General features: G+C 52.5%; 7 protein-coding genes across 7 annotated transcripts; 1 reads left to right on the top strand and 6 right to left on the bottom strand.

The window, feature by feature from the left end:
• Positions 1-2,067: 2,067 nt before the first annotated feature.
• fbx15 (F-box domain protein) lies at positions 2,068-4,084 on the bottom strand (the record flags this gene model as incomplete). The annotated part of the gene is made up of 2 exons (XM_026751222.1): positions 2,068-3,879; positions 3,935-4,084. 2 exons carry the CDS (start codon positions 4,082-4,084, stop codon positions 2,068-2,070), a joined length of 1,962 nt encoding a protein of 653 aa, XP_026600308.1.
• Positions 4,085-6,351: 2,267 nt separating this feature from the next.
• DSM5745_09207 (uncharacterized protein) lies at positions 6,352-8,196 on the bottom strand (the record flags this gene model as incomplete). The annotated part of the gene is made up of 4 exons (XM_026751223.1): positions 6,352-6,843; positions 6,916-7,059; positions 7,115-7,474; positions 7,555-8,196. The coding sequence occupies 4 exons, from the start codon at positions 8,194-8,196 to the stop codon at positions 6,352-6,354; spliced, it is 1,638 nt and encodes a 545-aa protein (XP_026600309.1).
• Positions 8,197-9,660: 1,464 nt separating this feature from the next.
• On the top strand, positions 9,661-10,449 carry DSM5745_09208 (uncharacterized protein; the record flags this gene model as incomplete). The annotated part of the gene is made up of 3 exons (XM_026751224.1): positions 9,661-9,837; positions 9,910-10,068; positions 10,150-10,449. 3 exons carry the CDS (start codon positions 9,661-9,663, stop codon positions 10,447-10,449), a joined length of 636 nt encoding a protein of 211 aa, XP_026600310.1.
• A 158-nt stretch (positions 10,450-10,607) lies between these two features.
• Positions 10,608-11,591, bottom strand: DSM5745_09209 (uncharacterized protein; the record flags this gene model as incomplete). The annotated part of the gene is made up of 1 exon (XM_026751225.1): positions 10,608-11,591. One exon carries the CDS (start codon positions 11,589-11,591, stop codon positions 10,608-10,610), a length of 984 nt encoding a protein of 327 aa, XP_026600311.1.
• A 2,184-nt stretch (positions 11,592-13,775) lies between these two features.
• On the bottom strand, positions 13,776-15,014 carry DSM5745_09210 (uncharacterized protein; the record flags this gene model as incomplete). The annotated part of the gene is made up of 5 exons (XM_026751226.1): positions 13,776-14,039; positions 14,092-14,549; positions 14,608-14,676; positions 14,735-14,940; positions 14,998-15,014. The coding sequence occupies 5 exons, from the start codon at positions 15,012-15,014 to the stop codon at positions 13,776-13,778; spliced, it is 1,014 nt and encodes a 337-aa protein (XP_026600312.1).
• Positions 15,015-15,856: 842 nt separating this feature from the next.
• On the bottom strand, positions 15,857-18,785 carry DSM5745_09211 (uncharacterized protein; the record flags this gene model as incomplete). Its single annotated transcript, XM_026751227.1, has 2 exons — positions 15,857-18,721; positions 18,783-18,785. The coding sequence occupies 2 exons, from the start codon at positions 18,783-18,785 to the stop codon at positions 15,857-15,859; spliced, it is 2,868 nt and encodes a 955-aa protein (XP_026600313.1).
• Positions 18,786-20,806: 2,021 nt separating this feature from the next.
• On the bottom strand, positions 20,807-22,290 carry DSM5745_09212 (indoleamine 2,3-dioxygenase; the record flags this gene model as incomplete). Its single annotated transcript, XM_026751228.1, has 2 exons — positions 20,807-21,952; positions 22,000-22,290. 2 exons carry the CDS (start codon positions 22,288-22,290, stop codon positions 20,807-20,809), a joined length of 1,437 nt encoding a protein of 478 aa, XP_026600314.1.
• Positions 22,291-23,177: the final 887 nt, after the last annotated feature.

Here is a 23,177-nt window from a genome sequence, read left to right on the forward strand (position 1 = left end):
TAAGACAACGGCGACCCTTGTTGCAGTTCGTCCGTCTGGTTTAGTTCAGCCGATAAAGAAGCAAGACACGGTCTGGAAGCTTCAACGAATGGATTGACAACTGCGTTGGCATTAGCCAATCACAGCATATTGAACGATCGATACAGCCTCATTGAGGCTCTCCATTAATTAAGGCGCGTTGAAATACCTAGATAAGGCTTGGGCTCGTGGTCTAGACTTGATCGCAGCAAGCATCAAGCCAGATTGGATGGATCTTTCCAGGGCCGACTGGCTCTCTCTCGAAAAAAAGGGTAAGACAGAACTGTAACTGGCTTGCGTCATTGAGCCTAATTACGAAGTATACTGATGCCATAGCCAATACACGTAGCCATAGGCAACTGGAGCTCGTATTCGTTCACGATAGTTGTTGTCAAAGCGGGGAACGGAATGACAGCCCTACTGTAATGTAATGCACTCGCTGACACTCCGCGAGAAGCCGAGGGTTCAAGGCCATGGTACCTCGGAAATCGTGCGATAGCCAGTAGGAGGAGGAGTTCTGGATACTCCGCGAGTATTCCATATCCTGATCTGCGGTTTGTCCTCTGCTTGCCAGAACCGCTTGATGACAGTGCACTGACAAGGCATGACTCAAGTGCCCCACTAGAGGGATTTCGCAACCGCTCTGAAGAGCGCTGAAGGCCTCTGTTCAAGTAAATTAGGTATAGTGGACCCACTGGGCCGCCTAATTGGGTGAAATACCTATTACACAGTCGCCAAAACACCAACCGACACCGTGGAATTCCACGGTGTCAGTTGGTTCATTAAATTAGGAAATGCCAAGTTTTGTTTAAGCAAAAAAGGCTTAGTTTTAGGGGCTAAGCCACGGGAGCTAGCTTAGGCTGGCCTAGCCTGTAAATAGCTTTTAAGCTAAGACCTTTAGCCTAGAGACTAGGCCCTTAGTCTATAAACTAAGCCTATTTTAATTTTTTAAGGCTTAATATTAAAGTTAAGTATGGTAAGCTATTTAGGCGGTGTACAAAAAAATTACATCTTTTAATACAAAATACCCACTTAAAACCCCACTCTAGAGCAAAGCAATGAGCCTAGCGCCTCTGTGTAATTTTGTTGCGAAATCCCTCTACTACCTTGTCTCCCTGAAGTTGGCTTGAGCCTCAGCCTCAGCTGCGACGTAGTCTCAAATGCCGAAGACGAGGTCTGCCCGAGTAAGCAACTTACATAGGCGGCGAGATCCGGATATGCTGACGGCGCATACCGTCGATTGAAGGGCGCATGCTGTGTAATTATTCCGAGCTGATGACATAAGGTACATAATGCTTGACGCTTGTAGTGTCACCGCTATGTCTCGAAATACTAGAATAGAAGATAGTTGACGTGACGTGAGATGTTTGCGTCTTTGCGAGCTTCAGGGCCAGTCTCGGAAGAGCGCAGAGTATTTTCTGTTTGTGGCGTACCTGGCGTTTCTTGCCACGCTGAAGTCGATGGCGCTTTGTGACAGGTTGTCGTGGCGGATTGTATGAAACTTCGGACGAGAGGCTTTAGAACTGCAGTCCAACGCCGTTGGGAAGTGGTTGCAGGTGATCTTAGTAGTCGGATATCGAGTGGGGATGTCACTCCATACAAAGTTGCCCAGATGCAGTTAGAGACCGGCCACGAACTCTAGGTAAAGGCGCATATGATTGTTGACTTCGAACTGACTTACCTCATTGGACCTAGCTTGCGCAACGAGGCTGAGTGGGATCTTGTTTCAGTCCGGTAATCCGCGCGGCTTTCGTATCCAATTTATCATTCAGGAAGACGTTGACAGGGGCTAAAAAGTGGATTGCGTGCTTTGACTTCAGTTGTCTGACTGGTCTTTTGCATCGGCGGCTATGAAGTGTATATGCGTTTCATTCGGGTGTCATAGATAGTAATGATGTGGCTCGAATGCCTGTAACTTAGTTATGATTTACCAGACACTATCCGCTACTCCAATTCTGCTGCCTGGGTGGCTGTGCAGTGTGCATCCTTTGCATCTCCTCACCTCCTGAGTCAGCGTCTCATCGGCTCAGCCCGCAAGGCGGACTGTCTTCACCGGAGCCAAAAACCACGGCTTATGTCAAGGTACATTGCACGCTCTTCGCGGACAGCTGGCACGTTTTGGTTCGCCCGCTTCCCCGAAACGGTTGTGTGCATGGCTGCCCGGTCTTGTTGTCCGACGTCGCTCGCCTGGGGCCGTTTGATGCCAACGGCTTCCGCCTTCTCTGGGGCGTCAGCGTAGCTGCCAAAGTTCAGGCGCCTGAGACCCGGGAGCCGCAAGGCAGGGTCAAAGTTGATGAGGATGATTGCCTGGTCACCAGGACTGAGCCCGTCCTGGTTGATGGAATACACAATCGATCGATCGTCAACAATGGCATGGACTTGACCGGTTCGCTTGGAAGGGCAGAGTAAGTGGTTCAGCTCCGGTGGAGCGTCATCTGGGGGCCAAAGGTGGACGCCCCGAGTCTCAAACCGCTCTTCACTGTTTTCCACCTCACGGCCGTCTGCTTCGCTAAGTTCACGCTTGAACAGGAACCCGGGACCTCCTTCGATGCCTTCCTCGTCAATAGGACATTTTCGCTTCCGAGAAACCACACGCACCCTCATTCGATCCCGAGGTACGAGGCCGCCACCGCCGACGCCTCTTGGAAGCGGGTCATTTACAAGGTCGAGATAACTTGATGCGGGAACATTGTATGAGCGGAACTTGGTCTTTGCTAGAATAAAGTCCCGTTTGGGTTTCGGTTCGACGCCTTCCTCGTACTCGGGGTGATAGTGTCTGCGAAGTCGCTTCCGTGGTGGCTCATAGTTGGGCTTGCATGACGGATCCAGGGTTTTGGTGATAGGCTCGTCAGGTAGAGGTATTTTCAAATAATAATCGGATGTGGGCTGTTGCTTGTCCACATCCGCTGGTGCTGGGAGGGGCTGAACGTAGTATGTCCGGCAGTTCTCGCTGCCACCAAGTCGCCACTCCCTGCGGCACTCTAGGATCATAAGTTGCCCGGTTGCTTCGTCTTCCCGGAGCGAGAGATCTGACCAAGTGTCATTGATTGGACCTTCGCGGTGCTGTCGACGCCAGGTGCGGTGAGTCTTGACACCCTCCTTGGATAACTTGAGACTGGGGTCCAGGCAGATCCAGACGTAGTATGAGGTCCAGTCCACCTCTTCCTCTTCAAAGTCGACCAACGTGGAGATGGCGTATAGGTGGTCCTGATAGACTTCAAAACACACCGTCTGGCCGATCTCATTGCCGGCAAAGTTGTCCAAAACGATGTTGTTGGGTTTTGAGACTTTTCCGGTGTTGAGATCCGCACAATTCACTTCCCATTGGTTGTACCCGCGAGTGCCGACGGCGGAGTGCGTCCCATAGTAAAGGTGTGACCGATTGTGTCGTACAAACAATCGATTTGTTGCGTCAACATGGACTTTGAGCCTGAGACGGCCGCTCTTCCCGTACGTTGACCGGCGCTGGAGGTCTACGGCGAGGATCCAACCACCAGGCGTTTCAGGAGTTGCCACCAAGAATGCAATGACCCAATTGCTGTAGTTTAAAAGAGAAATGGTCGTCGTTCCATTTTCCGGGTTGCACTCGGGCACTGCACGACGTAGGACGTTGGGGAGATTCAAGACCTGCTCAACGCGACTGGCACCACGCACGTCCAGTGCGCGGATCTCATCGTTGTAGATGTAGCAGAGCGAGCCGCCAGCGTAGAGGAACGAGCTCCCATAGCCGAGGACCGATGCTGAATACGGCTGTGCAGTGGCAAAGGATTCTTTGACGTCGTACAAACGCCCGACAGCCCTGCGGTAGCCAGTCTTGGTCCGGTCGGCCTCCCTGCCTTCTCTTGTGTGAAGTAGATCGCTCTAGGACAAGATTGGATTAGTGTTCGTGCTGTAGATGGAAAGGGTTGCGGCATACTCTGACGGTGTTCCGAGCGATTGAATCGCTTTTGGTTAATGTATTGAGGGCCCAATTGACTCTGCTGAGATGGATGTAGTCATGGCAATCAAGCTTCGAGGCGACTTGATAGAAGACATCGTAGGGAATGGAGTCCAGATTTCTGGTCATTTTCTGTTATGACCAAGAAAGCGGACAAGGTGGCCTACGAACAGAGGGAGCGACGAACCGGAGCCGTGAGGCAGTGCTAGACATCGGAGTAACACTTGAGCCCAGGCTGGGTTGTGGGGGTGCTGGGAATGCAGATAACGAAGGAATGCATTGAGCTTTATGAGTGAGATGAGGCTCAAGGTGGAGATCGAAATAGAGCATGACGGAGGGTGATGAGGAAGAGAGCGAGCAGTGGAGCAGCTTTGGCCTCCGGTCTGTGTCGCCGTGTCGGTGAATCCTTCGACGGGATGCGGCTCTTCGCTCCTTTCCCTTCTCACCCTCTCTCAGTCTCCAATCCCCGCCATTCCCAACCATCTTCAGCCTTGCCTAACTCATCATTCTTCCAATCTCACTTTCCATTTGCTGTCCTGTTGATGAGCCGCAACCTTCTACTCCTACTTGTCCGTCCAGCTTCCTTTTTCCAGCCACCGGTGGCAATTAGGGGAATTGACGAGGCTGACCTCAGGCCGTGGCAAACAATGCTCTGATTCTATTCTTATAAGTCGCATACAGCAGCCAGCGCTTCTCCGACTGTGAGCTGCTTGACGGACTGTTCAAGAGGATCGCCGTTGCCAGCCGGTATTTCAAGGCAAGGCTGCATTGCATGCTTGACCGCATCTGAGCACCTCGATAACACCATTTGATTGCCCACAGTACCAGCAAAGTTTACTATCGGAGGCCTCACAGGTCTTGTGATTATTATCGGCAACTGCTGACCACCGGTCGCGTTATTTATCCCAGGAAGCTCACGGGATAGTGTCGATCTGACAACGCTAAAAAACACAAAGACGCTCGACTTCGTATCACCGCAACTCTTGCTCTTATCTCCCCATACGGAGTAAGCTACATGCTGTACCTTTTCTTTTTCCGGGATAGGCTGCCTTGGCTTTGTTCCCCTGTATCAGATTATGGAATCCGCTTACCCCGGTGCATGCGCTCTTTCGCAGCAAGCTCGGACCATCTCTATTCGGGTAACAAGAGGATATGGCGGCCTTGATTAGTGCAAGGTCTCCTCAATTGACAATTCAAGATGGACCTCCAAATGTAACGCGCGTGACACCGTACAACAGGAAAGGTTGAACAAGACGGCCATGCGGGGTTGCTCGGACGAGTCATGGCGTCACCCTTGCTGCCACAGTGCCACTACCTACATGTGTTTGCTGGTTTGTGGTGCAATCCTACGAGGCTCCCTTGTAGTTGTTTGCTTTCACCAAGGAATCACCCCATGGCCGCAATTCTAGGCCGGTCCAGGTCTAGAGGCAACCAAACAAAGAAACGCAACGCAGGCATTTGTTCCTTCCATGGCCAAAGTGAGTGAGAGGGGTACATACCTTCACAGCCTCGCGCCTGTGTTACTTGGCAGAAGACACCCGCAGGGGGAGGGTCCACGAATGCCACGAGTCAAGCATGCGATTAGCTGGATAACCTACCCGGCAGCGATTATCATCCCGGGCCTTCCATAGACAGTGGCCCATGCGTTAGCCCGGGTGAAATGCCTCCCCTCATTCTGCATCGAGAGACTCTCTCGATGTTTCTTCTGTTTCCAGAATCCATACTTCTAGAAGCATTCTAGAAGTCTAACCCCAAGTTTCCAGAACCTGAAATGCTTCTAGAACTTCTAGAAGAAAACTTAGCAAGAACCCTGATGGTACCCCGGTAACCAAATTTCTATTCAGGACTACATTACGCCACATCTCCAGGAAGCATAGACGCCTTGGAACAAGCTTCAGCTATCCTCCTTCCTGTGAGACTGCCGACATCAACGATCCATGACGGCGATCTATGTCAAGTCGTCCGTCCCCGCCAATCAGGCCACCAACATTCCCTCCCATTCTTTCTCACTCGCCTGTCGCATAATGACTTCAAAATCCCGTTGTTTGCCAGCAAGAGACGACGTTGTTACCGCCACTAATGCGCCCCAATGCCAATCGAAATCCCAGGCCGTTCTCGAGGTACTTGTTTTTCATCTGCTGCGGCTGCCGTAAAGTTGATCATACAAGCTCGAGGCTTGAGCACTCCGATTCGCGTTACGCAGTACAGTGTCTATATGGCAACAATGCTCTGGGCTGCCAGCCTGCGATATCCTGGCGGCGGTAGCAAACACCAAGAATGACATCACAACCCGTACTGACTATTGATCTCTATATTCAAACACCGCTTCTCCGCTGAACAGTTCCGATTACTAGGGGATGCGACACGAATGATTATACAAGCTGACTTCCTGGCCATCACAGCGAAAGCACACTTCTTCCCCCATCCTCGGTCAGCCGTCCTCTAACCCTAATCGCCAAGTAATCGTCTCCAAGTCGCTCAAGCGCGAGGCCTCTATCCTGCTCTTTATAGACACCAACGACAGCACTCGGCGCAAATAGTAACGCCTCACCGACTTTTAGCCTCACAATCTGGTCAAACAGTGTACCTGTCCTCCTTCCATCTTCTTGCGATCCAGCCTCGCCGGAACCATTTGTTGAAATAGCCCTATTCTTTCTGGAAGTTCCATGTTCCTCGGCTGCAGCAGCCAAATGATGTCGCAAAGCCCTCAGCCATTCTGGTGAAGTGAACCGATGAACGATTGTCACAGAGCAGAGATTGAGCAGTGCAGTTGAAATTGTCGGTTCTTGCGTCGAAACGATGATGCGAACGCCTAAATGGCGTTGAAGGCGTACCGCCGAGAGAATCGTTTCTGTGAAGACGGTGGCTTCGGGTGAGGCGTTCATATACTATCCGAGTTAGCATTTCCTGGAATCCTTTGTTGGTCAAGGAGAAGAGAAGGAAAACATCTTGTTGCCTACCTTATGTGCTTCATCTAGGGCAAATACCCGCCCGACATTGGCATCCTGCTGCAGGAATATACCTAAGCAAATGTTGAACAATCCGCATGCTGTTTCGGGGGACACGCAAGGACAGGAGAGGTCGACAATCGTCAGCTGTCCTGGCTACGCTTTGTTAGCTTCTATCCGCCGGGTAACTTGGTAGTTGGCCAATACTAACCACAGGCCTCCAATCCGTTCCTTTTCTCGCCTCGGCATTCGATCTCCCCACCCCCCAAATATTGGTCTGGCTTCCTGGCATGAAACTCTCGAGCGTCTCCAATCGCTGCTGTAGCGGCCCCATCTGCGCAGGTGTAAGTCCGCAGCCATTCACTCTCTTCTTGAAATCAGCGTAGTCAAACCCTCCGTCAACATTCTGCTGAACCATCCGCATCTCACGCAGAATGCGCTTCACTGATTCCATGTACAGCGGCACGTCGTCGGAATTCACCGCCATGAGATCCATCATGCGCTTTGTGTTCAGGTGGCTCTGATCGATTGCGAGGGGCTCCACGGTGACGTTGAGGTGTTGGTACGTTTTCTATGAACAATACAAATCAGCTATCACTCCACATCCACAATACCCGCACGCACGAATGTCCGAGCAAGGAGTTGACTTACCTTGATCGCCGCAGCATTTGTCGGCGCACACAGTACTTTCACTTTCACACTCCCATTCGAAGCCAGATAAGCAGCCTCGCACGGCGAGCCGCACGCATCCGATATAAACGTGTCATAATGGAACACCACGCCCGTAAGTGGGCTCGTCAGGCGACCTAGCTTTGACGGAATCAGGCATGACTCAAGCATGCACGAGAGCGTATGACTTTTCCCCGAGCCCTGCGACCCGCAGATGAATGTGCTTGACGGGGCGGAGATATTGAAGAGGAGTCGCGGATCGGTGTCGGCATCGATGCTAGTGGGAGCGAGGGTTGCAGTTGAGCTACCGCCATCGCTGCCGGCATTGGAGGAGCTGACTGTTTGCTGGATCTGAACGGAGTGGATTTCCTGTTTCGATCCTGCGAGGAGGCCGTATTGGAGACTTGTGGTGCCCGCAGCAGATTCCCCTGTGTTTGCACCTGAGCGGCTGTGGTCGTTCTCTTGGATCCGGCGCAGCGCCGAGCTTGCGATGATGGGGGCGAGAGCGGCTTCGTCGATTTGGCTCTGCTTCTCGCTCTGGCCGGTATGGGAGTCCAGGAGGCCGAGGTGGTATTTGATAATCTCATCTGAAAAAAGAGAGGGGGTCAAGGGATGGGAGTCCATGGTCAATATTGTTGTTGATACAGTGTTGACGGTTTCAGGGTGGAAGGGTCAGGATACCAGCTCTGGCCGTGGGTAGGATAGGAGGTAAGGTAGACGAAGGCCATGAGCTGCCGGGAGGAAAAGCCCGTCGGCAAACGCAGAAGAGGCTCTACTAATCTATTTCCTTCCAGTGTATGTTTACGCTACGCAACAAAGCTGTTTGCTTGCCTACCAGACTTGCGGCTACAAACAGAAGAGGTGCGAAGCGTCTCCTATCCGGGGAAAGCGTCGTGTCTACAGATGCATCAGTCCCCGTCCCACATCTGCAAATCCATGCACGCATATGCCATTTAGAGCAAAGGAGCTAGCTTGCCTCGATCGTCGCACATTCGTTGGCGCATAGAACACTTTCACTCTGCTCTCTCTTCCGACGCCAGATTAACCGCCTACGGATCAGTGTCGGAGATGGACGCGTGAGCACGCATGTCAGCCTGCCTAGCTTTGAATTGATCATTCCCAGACCTTGCGAGATGCATGTAAATGCACCTAAAGAGGTAAATATTCTGAAGAGAAGGCGCGGGTCGGAGTGGATGCTGGTGGGAGAGGCGAGGAATGAGTAGGAGCAACGAGGAAGCAGGAGTGTGGACTGCAGCTGTGGCAGACTGTTTTTTGACGCAGTGGATCTTCTGCCTTGGTCTTGAAAGCAGGCCGTGCTAAAAGCTTACACTGTGTTGGCTGTAGGAAGCCCAGTGTGCTGATACCTGAGCTGTTGCGGACCTCTCCTGGAAAAGTGGCACTTACGCAAATGGATTTTCCCAGACGTCTTACCCCCGGAGCAAGAATGATAGAGCATTCTTGGAATCAGAGGCCTAGATGGGCCACTGAAGGAAAGAGGATGCCTTCCTCTGGGAGGAAATGGAAAGTGATTTGCCTCTACAACCCCGCAGAAAGCTGAAGGTTCGGCCAGACAAAGAAAAAGCCAGAATTATCCAGACCAGAAGGAAAAGCCATGTTTGGCTGCCTTTTATTCAACACCTGAAGAGACATTGGATTGGAGCATGATCGTGCAAAAGTGCAACTTCAGCTCGCAGGAGACATTTCGATAAGGGCCGAGCATAAGCTACCCTTAACAGCCCCTCAACCCCCATGCCCTCAACGATCTCTCTGTGCTTGGAAGATGTGTGCCACTCCCATGTTCTTCGATGTGGAACATGGCGTTCGTGAAGGCTGTGAATCCGAGCTCTTTGATCACGACCTCTCAACAAGCAAACAAAGCCAGAAGACAAGCAGCTCCCGACAAAGAATGAAGATACAAAGACAGCTTAGAATAAACATGGCGTCAGCTTTCCGGACCTCCTCAGCTATCTTCCCTCTTCCTCAGTTTCTCCTTATCCTCCCGCTCTCATCAGTTCCTTCCTGCTCGTCATCTCGATAGCTATTGGCATCAGCAAGATTGCTAGCTTCAACATTTCAACCTTCGCCAACATGAACCCCCACGGCGTCTCGCAGAGCATGGCACGCCTCCTTGGCGCCGCCGCCGACTTCATGGCTCTCCTGAAGAGCTCGGCAGCTGTCGCTCAGATCCCGGGTTACGCGGAAATGGAGATCATGCTTGTTGGAGGCGCGGCCGTCATAAAACACACTTCGCATAGAGTGACGAAGGTAAGTCAAGTACAAGCAATCCAGCCTTACGATGGACCCAAACCTACTAACACCACTACCTTCTACGGTTAGGATATTGACTTTGCGGTCAGCCCCGACGAATTCGTGGAGCCTTTGAAACGGGTCCTGCTCAAACACCACAGCGTTTCCTGGAAGCGCCCAGCCGACGCCTACTACTTCATCGATGAGGGCGGCAACGACTTCCAAGTTGATATTATGCCCATCAAAAATGTACGTCGTCTTTTGAGTTACTGTTACCACCACACCATGATCATGGTCGCAGCAGATACTGATCAGGATATATGACTATAGCTCCCTTACAAACCCTCTGGATTGCAGCGTATTGTCGACGTCGATACACAGAATCTACCAATTGCCAACCCACTAGACCTTATCTGCTTCAAATCGTTTGTGTGTGGCTTTCGGGAATCGAAAAAGAAGAATATAAAGGACGCCGAGGATGTGAAGGCCTTGATGAAGCTCTTTCCGGCCGCCGCCCATCTCGCCCAGCTCTCTCGAGACCAGGTTGGCGTGCTGAAACTCGCGCGTGAGGCTCTCTTGGACTACGGGGGCAAAGACAGGTGGTGGGAAGAGAATCTGCCGCCGGTCTAGAGAAGTTAGAGATCACTATGGTACGAATGTTATGAATGTGATGAGAATTATGATCATTGTGCGGGAATTATGAGGTAGCTCATAAAAATAGAATGCGATTGGTTCAACAAAAGAATACCCAAATTGTGCGTAGAGCTAAACAGTGCGTGACGTCTGGATTACTTGTGGCGGATCTTGTCCAGTGGGATATTGAAACTCTGCAGCACTCTTTCCAGCGGCGCCTGCATCATGGGAGACCTATGATGAAGCTCGGCCGGCGGCAGCTGATTCTTGCTCTTCATATCAAGGTACAGTAGCATCGCCGTTCGATACCCTCCAAAGTCGCCTTCTTCTTCAAGCTGGCCCGATTGTCGCATGGCATAGTCGCGGAACGGCTCGGAGAGGTCCTTGATCTTCACGTTGAATTCGCCCTCTTCCATCAACGTGAAGAGGTAGTTGAGTTCGACACTCCAATGGTCGCAGGCCCTCGGCTCACACGTGTCGCGCAGATCCAGCAGGATCATCGCTTCGGTGTACCGAGCCGGGGTAGGCATCTTCACCGGGTGGAGGCCCTTGTCGGCTGGTGCGGGGCCCCGACCCAAGATGTGCAATGTATCAGGCCGATTTTGCTGGATGCGCGGGTCGCAGGTGAGCATGTAGTTCTTGTCGTTCGGTGCAGGGGGTCCTAGAGGGGGGTCCGGCATTGCCCAGAACAGCCGGGATTTGCGGTAGAGGAAGGTGCCGCATGTCATATAGGGGAGGTGACGCTCCTCTGGGTAGGCCAGATCGGTGTGCCAGTGATAGTCTGGGAACGGGTGCGGTCTGAGATCGTAGAAGATGGTGCAGCGATTGCGGCCCTGGGTGCAGGGCGGGAACTTGGCCTGGTCGAGCACCTGCGCTGCCCTTTCGATGTGCTCGTCTGGAATCACCCAGCCGCCAAAGAGCGTGGCTGTATCGACGCCTAAGGTGGCCAGGACAGACTCGCCCCAGATGAAGTTGGGGATTCCCGCGTCGTCGAGCAATTTGGCCACTGCGGACTCGAGGTAGAATCCTGGGCCCTGGGGGAAAGTGAGGCCCGGCACGGCTGATGGGACTGGAGGGCCCGTGTATTCGCGATACGTCTCGGGCCACCTCGGAGTACTGGGGACGACGTAGTCGGTCATGGTGTTGACGATTGTGGACTCGGCGGACTTGACGGACTCGACGGAATCGACGTGCTTCTAATACCCCAGGGACGTTCCAATCGTCGGATTGGGTCGGTTCGAGTATCCTTGACGGGGTGAATGGTCGACGTCCAAGACTCCACGAAGGGGGTTACAGTCTTTGTCCTGAACTTGGGGACCATGGTCCTCGGCTAGTAGAGTGATAATTGAGTAACTAGCGGTCAGGCGCCTTTGATCAGAGGAGCTTGAACGGAAAGAACTACCCTGGGTTTCGTCAAGTGGGGTGGGATGCTTTGCACCATGATAGCACGAGGGCAAGCCACACTCATCCCAACACCACATAGATCCGACTTCAGGAATGTGAATATGGACAAAGCCAATCAAAGGCCAAGATTACCGATGCTCAATAGAGTACTCCTTACTCAATGGATCCCATTCAGCGGCGCAAATCCATGGATATGAGAAGCCCCGGATCTAGTCTGTCTTGGAGAAGGGATCTCTGGTTGAGGGATTCCACTAGCTTTCTCTCTCCGCGGTGACAAGAGCCGAATCATATGGGTTATTCTTGGCTGGTCAAGAAGAAACGGATGGCCACAGCTGTCGCCGTGAACGAACTCGACGTCTTTGCTGGCTTAGGGCGTCAGCTGCAATGGCTTGTTGGAACCCCATTCCTGCGAGTAACGGTTGCAAGAGGAGCTTGCCCGTCGATCTCGTCTTGACTGTAAGGGTGTTCTGTCGCTCTCCGAATCTGAAAAGCCATCGCAGCTGTCAATTCCTTGACGGTTGTCGAGTGGAACGGTACCCTTGCCTCGCTTCATGCCGCCATTCCCGCTCCTTCACTTACCGAAGAGGCGTAATTCTCATTCTAGACGACATCTATTGTCTTGATGGCCTACCACAGAATCATGGGCCTTTTCATTGACAAACGGAACACAACTGTTTCTGCTTTTCGAAGCAGAGACAACGCATCTTCAGGTTGGGCCCCTCTCATCGATTGAAGACTCGATTTGTGCATGTGCCTGATTTGTCGCACCTACGATGCTCTCCATGACGCCCAATTCTTTCCTGTATTGTCGAACATGGCCGGCCTGTTTGGGCAGTGTCGTAGTAATACCACAGAAACGCAGATAGCCTCTAGTTCTCAATCGGCGCTCGTCGCCCCCTGTTCTCCAACGAATATGCGTCGAGTCAGGACATCCGCCAAGTACGCCGAGGAATCAGACAAAGCGTCTCGTTATCTAGTCAGCACGAGCCGTGCTGGCCGCTGGCATTGTTCCTTGATGTGCATTATGGTCAGTCCATTGATGCAACCGGTTAGTTCAGAGCTGGGACTTCAGCGATGATATCGAGGAAAGATGCGATTCTTGACGATCGATGGAAGTCAGAGTTGAGGTGTGCAGTATGTCCACACGGAGCAAGTCACGAGTCACGACTCTGGTGGCTTACGTAACCGCCATGTGACCGCGCCAAGTCACATGCTTGCAGAATGCAGAGTGCAGACTATCCAGCTTACGTAACCGCCATGTGACTGCGCCAAGTCACATGCTTGCAGTGCGCTGGCCAGCCATCGTCCTCCGTCCTCCGTCCTCCGTCCTCCGTAACATCGCTAACGTCGTTCTCTTTGTCCCCTGAGAGGTGGCTGCGCTCGAGTCGACACTGTCCACCCAACCACTGCTGATCGTTCCAGGCCCGAATCCAACTCGACACCGTTCAAGCCGCCGACGCCACGTCCAGGCCGCTCTGACTGTCTTCAGAGCGCCGCGTGGAAGAACGACCCTCCCTTCGACCGCGAGTGGTACCTACCCGTTAAAGCAAGGCGGCGCTGTGGCCAGATCATTCTCTGGACCTGGGACTTTTCCTTCGACATGGCGGTCTGCAGACAAAGACAATGAATGTAAACCTGGGGATCATTCCAGAGACTGGATTGGCATCTGGGACTGGCAGGGATTGAGATGTTTGACCCATGGCGGGCGGGGACATTGCCTCCATGGTGTCTAGAGTGCCCTTGCAGTCTTTTAGCACGGCTGTTCGTTTACTGGAGTATGCTTAGCTGTAGTAGGGCGACCCAGCGGAGTGGCAGAGAGGGTTATCATGCCTTTCACCCTTGGTAGATCTCGTATCTTCGATCCTGCAAGATGGGCGTCATAGGAACTTTGTCATATTTAGTATTCCGAACGATGACATCTACAGGCTATCAAATTGCTTTGCTTCCGCAGCAACCGTCTCGGAGATATAATCCTCCAACGCCCCCTTGACCGGCTGCCAGCCCAGCAGCTTTCTCGCACGCAGGGCTCTCCCGCGTGCATTCGTACCGAGAACCACAGCCCCGTGAGCAAAGAACAGCCGGTCGCACTCCTCAGCCGTAATGGACCGGGTGGCATCCGGCTTTTCGGTAAAGCCCAGCTTGTATACCTCGTTGGCGACGAGGCTCGCGATGTCTCTGAAGGACTGATCGTGGTCAGTAAGACTCTTAGACGAGGAGTAAAGCATGGCCACTTACCATCTCACCAGATTCGGCAAAGTACAGCCCGCTCTCATCCCAGATGTCACCGTTTCCACCCTCGGCAGCCTTCTCAACGAGCTTGACAAACAGCTGCGCGAGGTCCGCGACATGGATGGCACCCCAGCGGCTCAGGCCCTGGCCGACATACGCAGCCTGTTTGTCCTTTAGCGCATTCTTCGCTATGGAGGGCACCTGGATGCTGCGCTGGTTGCCGGGTCCGCTGCCAGCGCCGAAGATAATAGGAGGGAAGATGATCGCAGTCTTGGGCCCGCTGCCCGCAAGCTTGAGGATAAAGTTGTCCACCACCCGGCGGTTGGGGTACGCAAGGATCAGGTCACGGACGGCTTGGGCCCCGTCGAGGTCATCGTAGACTTTATCCGAAGCCTCGCCGTAGGCACTGGCGTCGATCTCGGGACCCCCGAGGACACTGGCACCGGTAACCTGGATGTAGTATGCTGTTTGCCGCTTGTTACTATCGGGCATACTTGATATTAATAGATGGAGCAGGCCTACCGTCGCGTCTGCCTTTCAGCGCCCTTGCAATGGCCTCCACGCTGCCAATGTGCTTGTTACTTGCGGCGTCTGGCACATGCGAGTTAGCCAACAAATCAACTAACTAGTACTGGCGGCGTAGACGTACGGATAACAACATCGCTCCTCCGCGCTTCCTCCTCAACGAGCGACGTATTGTCCAGATCCCCACTGACCACCCGGACCCGAGGGTACGCAGCAACCACCCTGCCCGCCTTCTCCGCACTCCGAACCAGCGCGGCGATCTCGTAGTCCGGGTGCGCGTGCTGTAGAGCGTGGAGGACTTCGCCTCCGATGTATCCTGTCGCGCCGAGACTGGCCTGGTTAGGTCGGCCCGGCCTGTGCAAGGCAGCGTTTGGCGGCAGCACTTACAGGAAGATGCGGGTCATGGTGGGCGATGTTGAGAGTGGCTTTGATGATTGAGAGTGAGAAATGCAAGTCGGATGGGGGAGGGGTTGGAGTTGGGATTGCAAGTCGCTTATCATGCTGGCCTCTGGCGTCAGTGCTCGTGCTCGTGCTCGATTGGGAAGGCCATTCCGATCTTCATTAGGAAGGTGGGTAGTGTTGCTAATGCGTATCAGAGTCGAGTTTTGTTAACAAGCATCGATCTTGGTGTGGTGTGTCGAATCAGGGCTGCTGTGTCGCAGATGGCGATGGCCGTGGCTGGGAGTTAGGGCTCTACTTCTCTAGCCCTGAGGCATGTAAGAGCACTTGCTGTATCTCACATCTATGCCATAGCCCAGGCGATAGGCTTTTGCTTTCTCTGTAGCCGTCGTTTACCGAAACTAGGGAGCTGTTCATCACTTACAGCTCTGGAAACAATTACTTTTCACTGCTGACGGAGTCATTCATGAGTTAGGAATTCTTAGTCTAAATTAACTCAAACACTGCTATATACAACAAAACAAGATATGTATACAATTATCACGTCCAAACCAAATAACAACCATCAAACCAGGCCACAGAGAGCCGTCCAGCGGCTATCCAGGCCCAGGACAGATCTCACCTCGCCTCGATCCAACTAACTGACCCCCAAAACAGTGGCCTCATTCGCGATACTCGGGCATCGATCCATGCGCTCTGCTTCCGTACGCAACAAGTCTCCGGATAGTCCGTGGTCGAGGAGTTGGCACCCGTTGGTGCTGGTAGGCGATAGATGGGCTGGTGTGGAAAGAAACCCTGGAAACCCTTGGTCGTAGAGCTCAGGGCTTTCTGGAGACTCTGGTTCCATTCAAGCGCCATTGTACCAATTGAGGAACTCTTCTGCCCCTGGGCTAAGAATCTCGCCAGCCATCTTTTTGCGGGAAAGCTCATTACCATCGTAGTGTGCAAGCCACCGCTCCAAAAACTCTTCTTGCTCAGGGGTGAGAGTCTCGCCATTCTTTTTCCTGCGGTAAAGCTCGGGACCATTGTGGTTCCCACCAGCGGCTTGTGCAGTGTCCTGTGCAGTGTCCTGTGCAGTGTCCTGTGCAGTGTCCTGTGCAGTGTCCTGTGCAGTGTCCTGTGCAGTGTCCTGTGCAGTGTCCTGTGCAGCTGACCAATTTGCGCTGACAAACAAGTCCCCTACATCGTTAAAGTCCATATCCGGGAAGCCTGTCAGAAAACCAAAATCATCTGGGATTCCTCCAGTGCCCTGTGCAGTGGCTTGTGCAGCAAGTGGCCACGTGATGTCATCAATATCACCAATATTTGTGAACAGGGCGTCAGCATCTTCAGAATTTGCAGTCCCTCCAGTTCCTTGTGCAGCTCCTTGTGCAGTGTCCTGATCAGTGGTTGCCGTAGGTATTGTATCGTCCTGCGTAGTTTCTGGTGGAGCTGTCTCTGCAAACTTCCTGTTATCCTGATAATAGTTGTATTCTTCTTGGCTGGCTTCTCCACGATTTACCTTGTCTTTTAGGAAATCCATGTATTTCCCGAAAAATTCCGTTTCTTCTTGGCCGAATATCCATCCATGACGCAGCCTGATGTCTATATTACCCTGGCATCGCAGTGCAAACCCGGATTCTGCTTTGCTGAGTGGTCCACGAGCCATCTTGTCAAGTAGGAAACGCTGGCATTGTGCTATAAACATGAGGTCTGCTGTGGTGAGTCCCTCTGCACGAGCGACCTTTTCATCTAGAAGACACAGGCATTGCTCTGCAGACTTGACTTCTTCTTCGTCGAGTTCGCCACGAGCCATCTGGTCACGTAGAGAACGCATGTTTTGCTGCTGTACAAACTTGACTTGGTTGTTGGTGGGTTTCTCTCCACGAACAATCTTCCGAAGTACAAAATCCCAGTATTGCTTTGCAAACTCAAGTTGGTCGGGTGTAAGTTCCGTTTCACGAGCCATCTCGCCATATATAATCAGCCCGCATTTCTCTACATCATTGAGTTGTTTTTCGGTGAGTTCCTCACGAGCCATACGGCCACTTAGAAAACACAGGTATTGCTCTACTGTCGGCTGAGCAGTCTGAGCGGTCTGACCAGGCGCTTGAGGAGTCTGACCGGGCGCTTGGGAAGTCTGACCAGTCACTTGGGAAGTTTGACTAGGCACTTGAGGAGTCTGCACTGCAGACTTCGGGGCGGACGCCCCCGTAGGCTTAGCAGCAGGCCTATTTTCATTCCCTATCTTGGCCCCAGTGTCAGTAGTAGTCTTAGGGTCAGTCTTAGGGTCAGTCTTAGGGTCAGTCTTGCCTGCGTCCTCGGTCTTCCTCCTCTTCAGCTCCCTTTCGAGCACTTTGATTCTTCCCTGGAGCTCCTCGTTCTTCCGCTTCGCGGGGTTCTCGGGCGGTTCGTCGCTCTGCGTCAGCTGGATCCTCGATGACCCGGTGAGGTAGCCAAGGTCCTTGTGCTTCGCCGTGAACTGCACGTCGAGTTCGAAGCTCGACAGCAGAGGCTGGGAGCGGGCGATATTCCTCTCCGAAGCGCCTTGCGGGGTGTGCTTTGGATCCTTTCCCTCGTCTTTCTCGGCGATGACCGTGTAGATTTGGAACGAGTCGTCGCCATATCCCTGGTGCATGCTCACAAGCTTCCAGAGACTGTTGTATGTCTTTGGCCTTCTGAGATCGTCTAGGAGCGTCCATAGCCCGCCCTCCTTTTGCTTGACGGCGACGGTGTAATGTCCGTTGTTTGTGGCGGTGCCGCGGTGGAAGATGACTGCCTTGACGTTGTACTTGATGCTCTCCGGCTGGGAGTCTGTCTCGCCGCTGGGGGGTGGCGTGGGCTGCGCGCATGCGGGAATCTCGAACTGTTCTTCGAGCTTGAACATGCGGATGTTCTTCTTGCCGACCTCGCCAAACAAATTAATCTGGCATGTGAGCACCTTTGGGGCAAGTTCTAAGCGTCCTGTGCAGAGGAGCTTTGCAGATTCGCCGCATTCTCCACAGGTGGCATCAGGACCTTGATCATAGCCGGTGCACCAGTTGTGCTCGATGATATCCTGAAACTTGGGCACCAATGCGTTCACTCCGTCCTCACGCGGTGGTAGATTGAAAAGTATATTCGAATAATGCGAAACAGCGCCAGGAGAAGGCGTAACTTTCCCGCACTTCTCGCATCTATTATAATGCTGCACAAGGCTTTGGAATAGACTCTTGGGGTCTTCGTCTAGAGTCTCTTTAGCCAGAGCCTCGAGGAGAGCATCCAGAAAATCAAGAGCATCTTGCTGTGTTCCAACTTCTTCCTTCCAATGCTCTAGCTTTGTTATATGCTTCCAGAAAAACGACACTGCCGCGTGATAGACCCCTTTCACGGCTTTCTGCCCACCTATGCTTAGTAGCACCTTACGATCCCCTTTCCAGTAACAGTCGAAGATACAACGCAAATTGCAGATGACATCACCCGCATTAGAAGGGTGGATCATCGGGCCCTTACAGTCAAAATGTGCTTCTATGTCATTGAATGGTGAGTTGAGCCATTCATCGAAAGCAGGGAGATGGAGGAGGGCGAGGAGGACGACGTTCCGGTAGCAGACATTGTCACCTAGGGGATTCGCGATGCCTATGCTGTTCGAATGGGAAGAACCTAGCGGAAGATCACCACGGGGAACCTCAAAAGGTACGGGCTCTGCATTGGCAGCACCAGCAGGAGGACCATCGCCAGGACCGGGTGCGCTCTACTAATGTCAGCCAACGGTCTAACTTCGCACTCGGCAGGGGGGGCGCGGATGAACTCACCATATTGAAGTCTGTAGCTTGATAAAGATAATAGAATGAGACGATTGAAAATGTGATTGAAAATGTGCAAGTCCATCGAGTGCCCAGGTCGAGCTCCAGCCCGAGATTTATATCTCGTCTGCTCCATGGCTAATGGCAAAGTCAAGACCAAAGCTCGCTATAATTAGTTCGTTTCTGGTGTTTCCGATTCTCATCTGGCCTTGAAACTTATGGTCAGGCAGTTTCTATAGTATAAAGATCGCGGCGAGGGACTCCATTGTCTAGACAAAGGAAGGTGAGATGCGCATGAAACAATCGTAGCCCTAATTTTGGGCTGAGTGCAGGGAACAAAGACTCCGGACCACTTTGATCAAAGATCACAAACAACTCTGGGCTCACCTTCTGTGCCATTGTCGTTTCACGGCCCTTCATTGTTGATTCATCGAATAAAGTATGGAAATAGACGCGACTGACTCCGTTTCAGCAGGAGCCATGAGGCACTTGCCGCGGTCACCAATGTTCTGTACAGGCCCCGTAACCAGGAGACGGTTATACTACCAGTAACGAGTTATCAAGACGAGAAAGAAGATAAGGCATTCATTGGTTATGGACTGTCATTGCTCATACCAGGACATCGATCTGCCTACCTCCTCTCGAGTTCGTCTGTGACAGGAAATTCTTTGTATTTCCGGCTAGCTCAAACCACTGTATACTCCCAATACAGAGTCTCGAGCAAAGCTCTGTGCAGGCATCAGGGATCCGGTGCAATTTCTCCTCGACATGATGCTTTGCTGCCCAGATAAGAGCGGACTCGCTGTCGGGAAGATATAGTAGCCATTGGCGATGTGGTAGAATAACGATTTGCTCTGCAGAGGGGCACTGAGAGCATTGAAGTCTGGCTCTCGAAAAGTGACAATGACCAGCTCATGTGGCAGGGCTTGAAGAAACATGACTCTTGATCCCTGAGGAGCCCAAGTTCCAGGGAACCCCAGCTGTGAATGCCTTAATCTGAGATGGTTCTGCCTGAGGCAAAAGGCGACTCTGTACTAGTGGCCGTCGATGTTTCCACTGAGATTCCCGTACAAAGTACGTAATTGAGATCTGAGTAATTTCCGTCCTCACATATGAGATGTCTAGGCGTAGAAGCTGTGGCAATAAGAGACTGGGCCGGGCACAGTGTGTACAAACACGTACAACATAGGGCTCGGACTTAAGTCGATGTACCACCAGCAGGACAGAGTAGCCGGCTCCGACCGCGCGGGCTTCGAGGATCCAATCCGTATGGCTAAGGAATATGCAAGTCGATAATCACACGCATCTGTGAGATCCGGACTCTGGTGGCCAGTTGGCAGTCGCCAGTGTCTCTATCCAAAACCTGGAATCCGAGGCAGATTCAGGCGAAGCTTAGGGTAGGGAGTAAGCAACGATAAATCCCACCAAGCCGGGTCCTGGCCCAGGTCTCCTCCAGTCCAAGTCGGACATGGCCTCGAATCTGCGCCCTAATGCCCGAGTCATATGGGCTGAAGTTCTGAACGCAGCTGCACCTGCATCCCCCGGCGCAGTGCGCCTGGACTCGACAGGTCACAGGTGTCGTGGGCGTCGCGGGCGTCGTAAGGGCGTCAGCTGGGCCTGAACTCGAGTCCAGACTCGAGAGGCGGAAGCCTATGCAGGCATGACCCTGCAATTGAGAACCGGAGGGGTTCTCAGAGAGTCGGATGTGCTTGTTCTTTGGTCGGGTGACGCCTTTTGCTTTTTCCCGGTTACCAAATCCAGCGCCATCCCCAGTCGGAATTTAAACACTCCAAGCGGGGGTTTGGAGACTCCAGGAACAGTCTATGGACGGGTCAAGTTTCATGTACCACTGTGGCGAGCAAGTGCTACAACTCGGGACGGCAGACGGAATCCAAATCATCCGACTTGACAAGCAGTTGATGATTAGACTGCAGGATATGTAACAATACGCACAAACCACGCAGTTAACGCCCAAAGTGAAGTCTTGGAGAAAATAAATCTAGCATCGCTCTCGGGTATCGTTGAATCTAAGTCTACCAATGGCAAATCCCCCCTTCACTGTCAGCCGCAGTCCATGTACCAGCCAGGCCAACCACTTTCAAATCTCCATCGGGTTGCTCACCGAGTTTGCTCAGCGAGGCCCAGCTGGGTTCCACAGACCCTGTCGTCAGCAACCGGCGTGCCCACGCGTCAATCATTGGCTCACCCGTCTCGTTTCGAGCCTGCTTGAGGAACGGGATCAGTGCGGTGCCGCCTGTGCCACGAAGTTTGCTGCCGTCCAGTTTCTCGCCTTGCCGGGCAGTGGCGAGGTTGAGGCTTGCTGAGCGTGAGGGCTTCTCTCGTGCATTTTGCGATGGGATGATAATGTACCGCGAAACCATCTGGATATGCTTCGTTCGCATTGATTGCAGCATTGCCAAGCATGCATCGTAAGCAAGGCAGAGTGGTTTGTCCTTGCGACGAGCCTCAACGTACTCGCGGATATTTGCGACAGCACCCATATGTTCAAGGAACTTTCGGTGGGAACCTGGCATGTAAGAACGCATCTCCTGGATGAACCCGTGTCGCGGGCCTCCTGCAACTCCGTCCTTTCCGGACGAACTACCGCGTGTCTCCCCTGTGGGTCGGTGTTCAATTCCCAGGGCGATGTCAAGGAACTGAATCAGTGAACTCTGAGCGTTGCTCCCGCCGCCATACTGCCGATACTCTGGTTTCTTGCCGTCATCATAAAGCAAACCGTTTGGAAGACCAGCATCGCCCATGTTCTTGCTTCCGGCCAGGTACGGCCGGATTTTGTTATAGAACACATATGGGTCATTGTGCTCATACATTCTTTCAAGCAGAGCGCCAATCTCATCTATCATCTCTGCAAGGGCCTGCAGGTATTCTGTCACCACGGCGCTGTTTCCAACACGAGCAGCGGCGATTGCTTGCAGGACGAGCGAAATGGCCGGGCCACCGCGGGCTTCAATAGCGACGGAGACGAGATAGAACCATTGTTCGTCCAAAGTTCCAGTGATTGTGTTAATACAAGCGAGGTTATCCAAATCGTCCATAGGCTCGTCGGTGAAGATGGGCCTGAAGTTCCAGAGAACTAAGCCAGCGTAAGTGGCAACGGGAGGTAAATCAAGGTGATCGCACACTTCGAAGAGGGGAATGGTCAGCTGAGGCGGGATTCTCTGTATTTATCAGCACAGTTCATCAAAGGGCAAGTGGGATTACATACCTCTTCTGGCCTAGAGCCACCCCATACATAACCGTGAAGGATGAATCCCAAGATAGAGTAGGCCCTTCTCCACTCAGGTTCCGTTTGGAGGTATGATGTGGAAAGTATAGGCATGTTATCAACAACACCCCTCATTCTCCTGCTCAGCAGAAGGGCTTGGATGTTCGCCACGATCCATTCCCACTTGAAGTAATATGGATCAGGTAGATGATCAAGTGGCGGTTCGTTCGGAAGGAACCCAGAGTCTGGGGAGATGCCGTACTCTGCCGGGATCGGAATTGGAGGAATCATGGCGAGATGAATGAATGCGGAGTTGAGGTTGAAAGTGAGCAAACTGGGGTATAAGTATGTACAACAAGCTCACGTGTACGGTTAAAAAGGACCTCACTTCCTTGCGATGAAACCCAATTGGAAGAAAAAGGATTTGGAAAATGAAGGGATAAACAATGGAGTTGTGGAGGAATGTCTTAGAAGGTCAAAGCTACCACAATTGCCAGAAACAGCTCATCGGAAGGAGTCTGGCAACTGTGGTGAGAGACAATGGAGCAAATTGTAGCGAAGACGACCACGGTAGCGAGTGGCCGGAGGTTAAATCAATGATCCTGCCAGTTTCGAACTGGGGCAGAATATGACGCGTGTTGCTTATTTGATGAGATCCGGAATTCGAGAAAGATCAATGCTCCGACAACGGGGTAGACCTCGGGAGGCGTGGAAATAGCCCTTCAGCGCGGGGCAGGACAAGACAAGAATGGCACAAGCCGTCCGTTCCCGGAAAGCTGGAGCGAAAAGCGGTGATGAGCACAAAAAATGAAGCAACACTGCAAATACCTAGGCTGGAAGAGAGTGTCAGAAAGAGAGGTCTTGGGAACCAGGCGAAGGAATGAAGATAAGTACAAGGAAAAGAGACTTCCGCCGGTGCCGGGGTAAAAGAGGCTTTCAGAAGAGCATTATTGATTAATAAAGGTGATCAAAGACCGAGGAAAAGGCTCTGGTCGGAGCAGTTGCGAGAAGCAAGTGGGCCAAGTAGGAAGGCGAGCACGGGATCATTATTTGCCTCCATTGCAGTTTTAGAGGGGTGACGGCCACTGCGTGAATGGCTGCTCAAAGGCAGGAACGTTGGGAAGACCCAGGAGATAGGCATGAAAAGCTGGAAATGGCAGGTTGAAGGCAAAATGGCG

This window comes from Aspergillus mulundensis, assembly GCF_003369625.1.
Source record: "Aspergillus mulundensis strain DSM 5745 chromosome Unknown scaffold_11, whole genome shotgun sequence".
In the NCBI taxonomy this organism is placed as follows: Eukaryota; Fungi; Ascomycota; class Eurotiomycetes; order Eurotiales; family Aspergillaceae; genus Aspergillus; species Aspergillus mulundensis.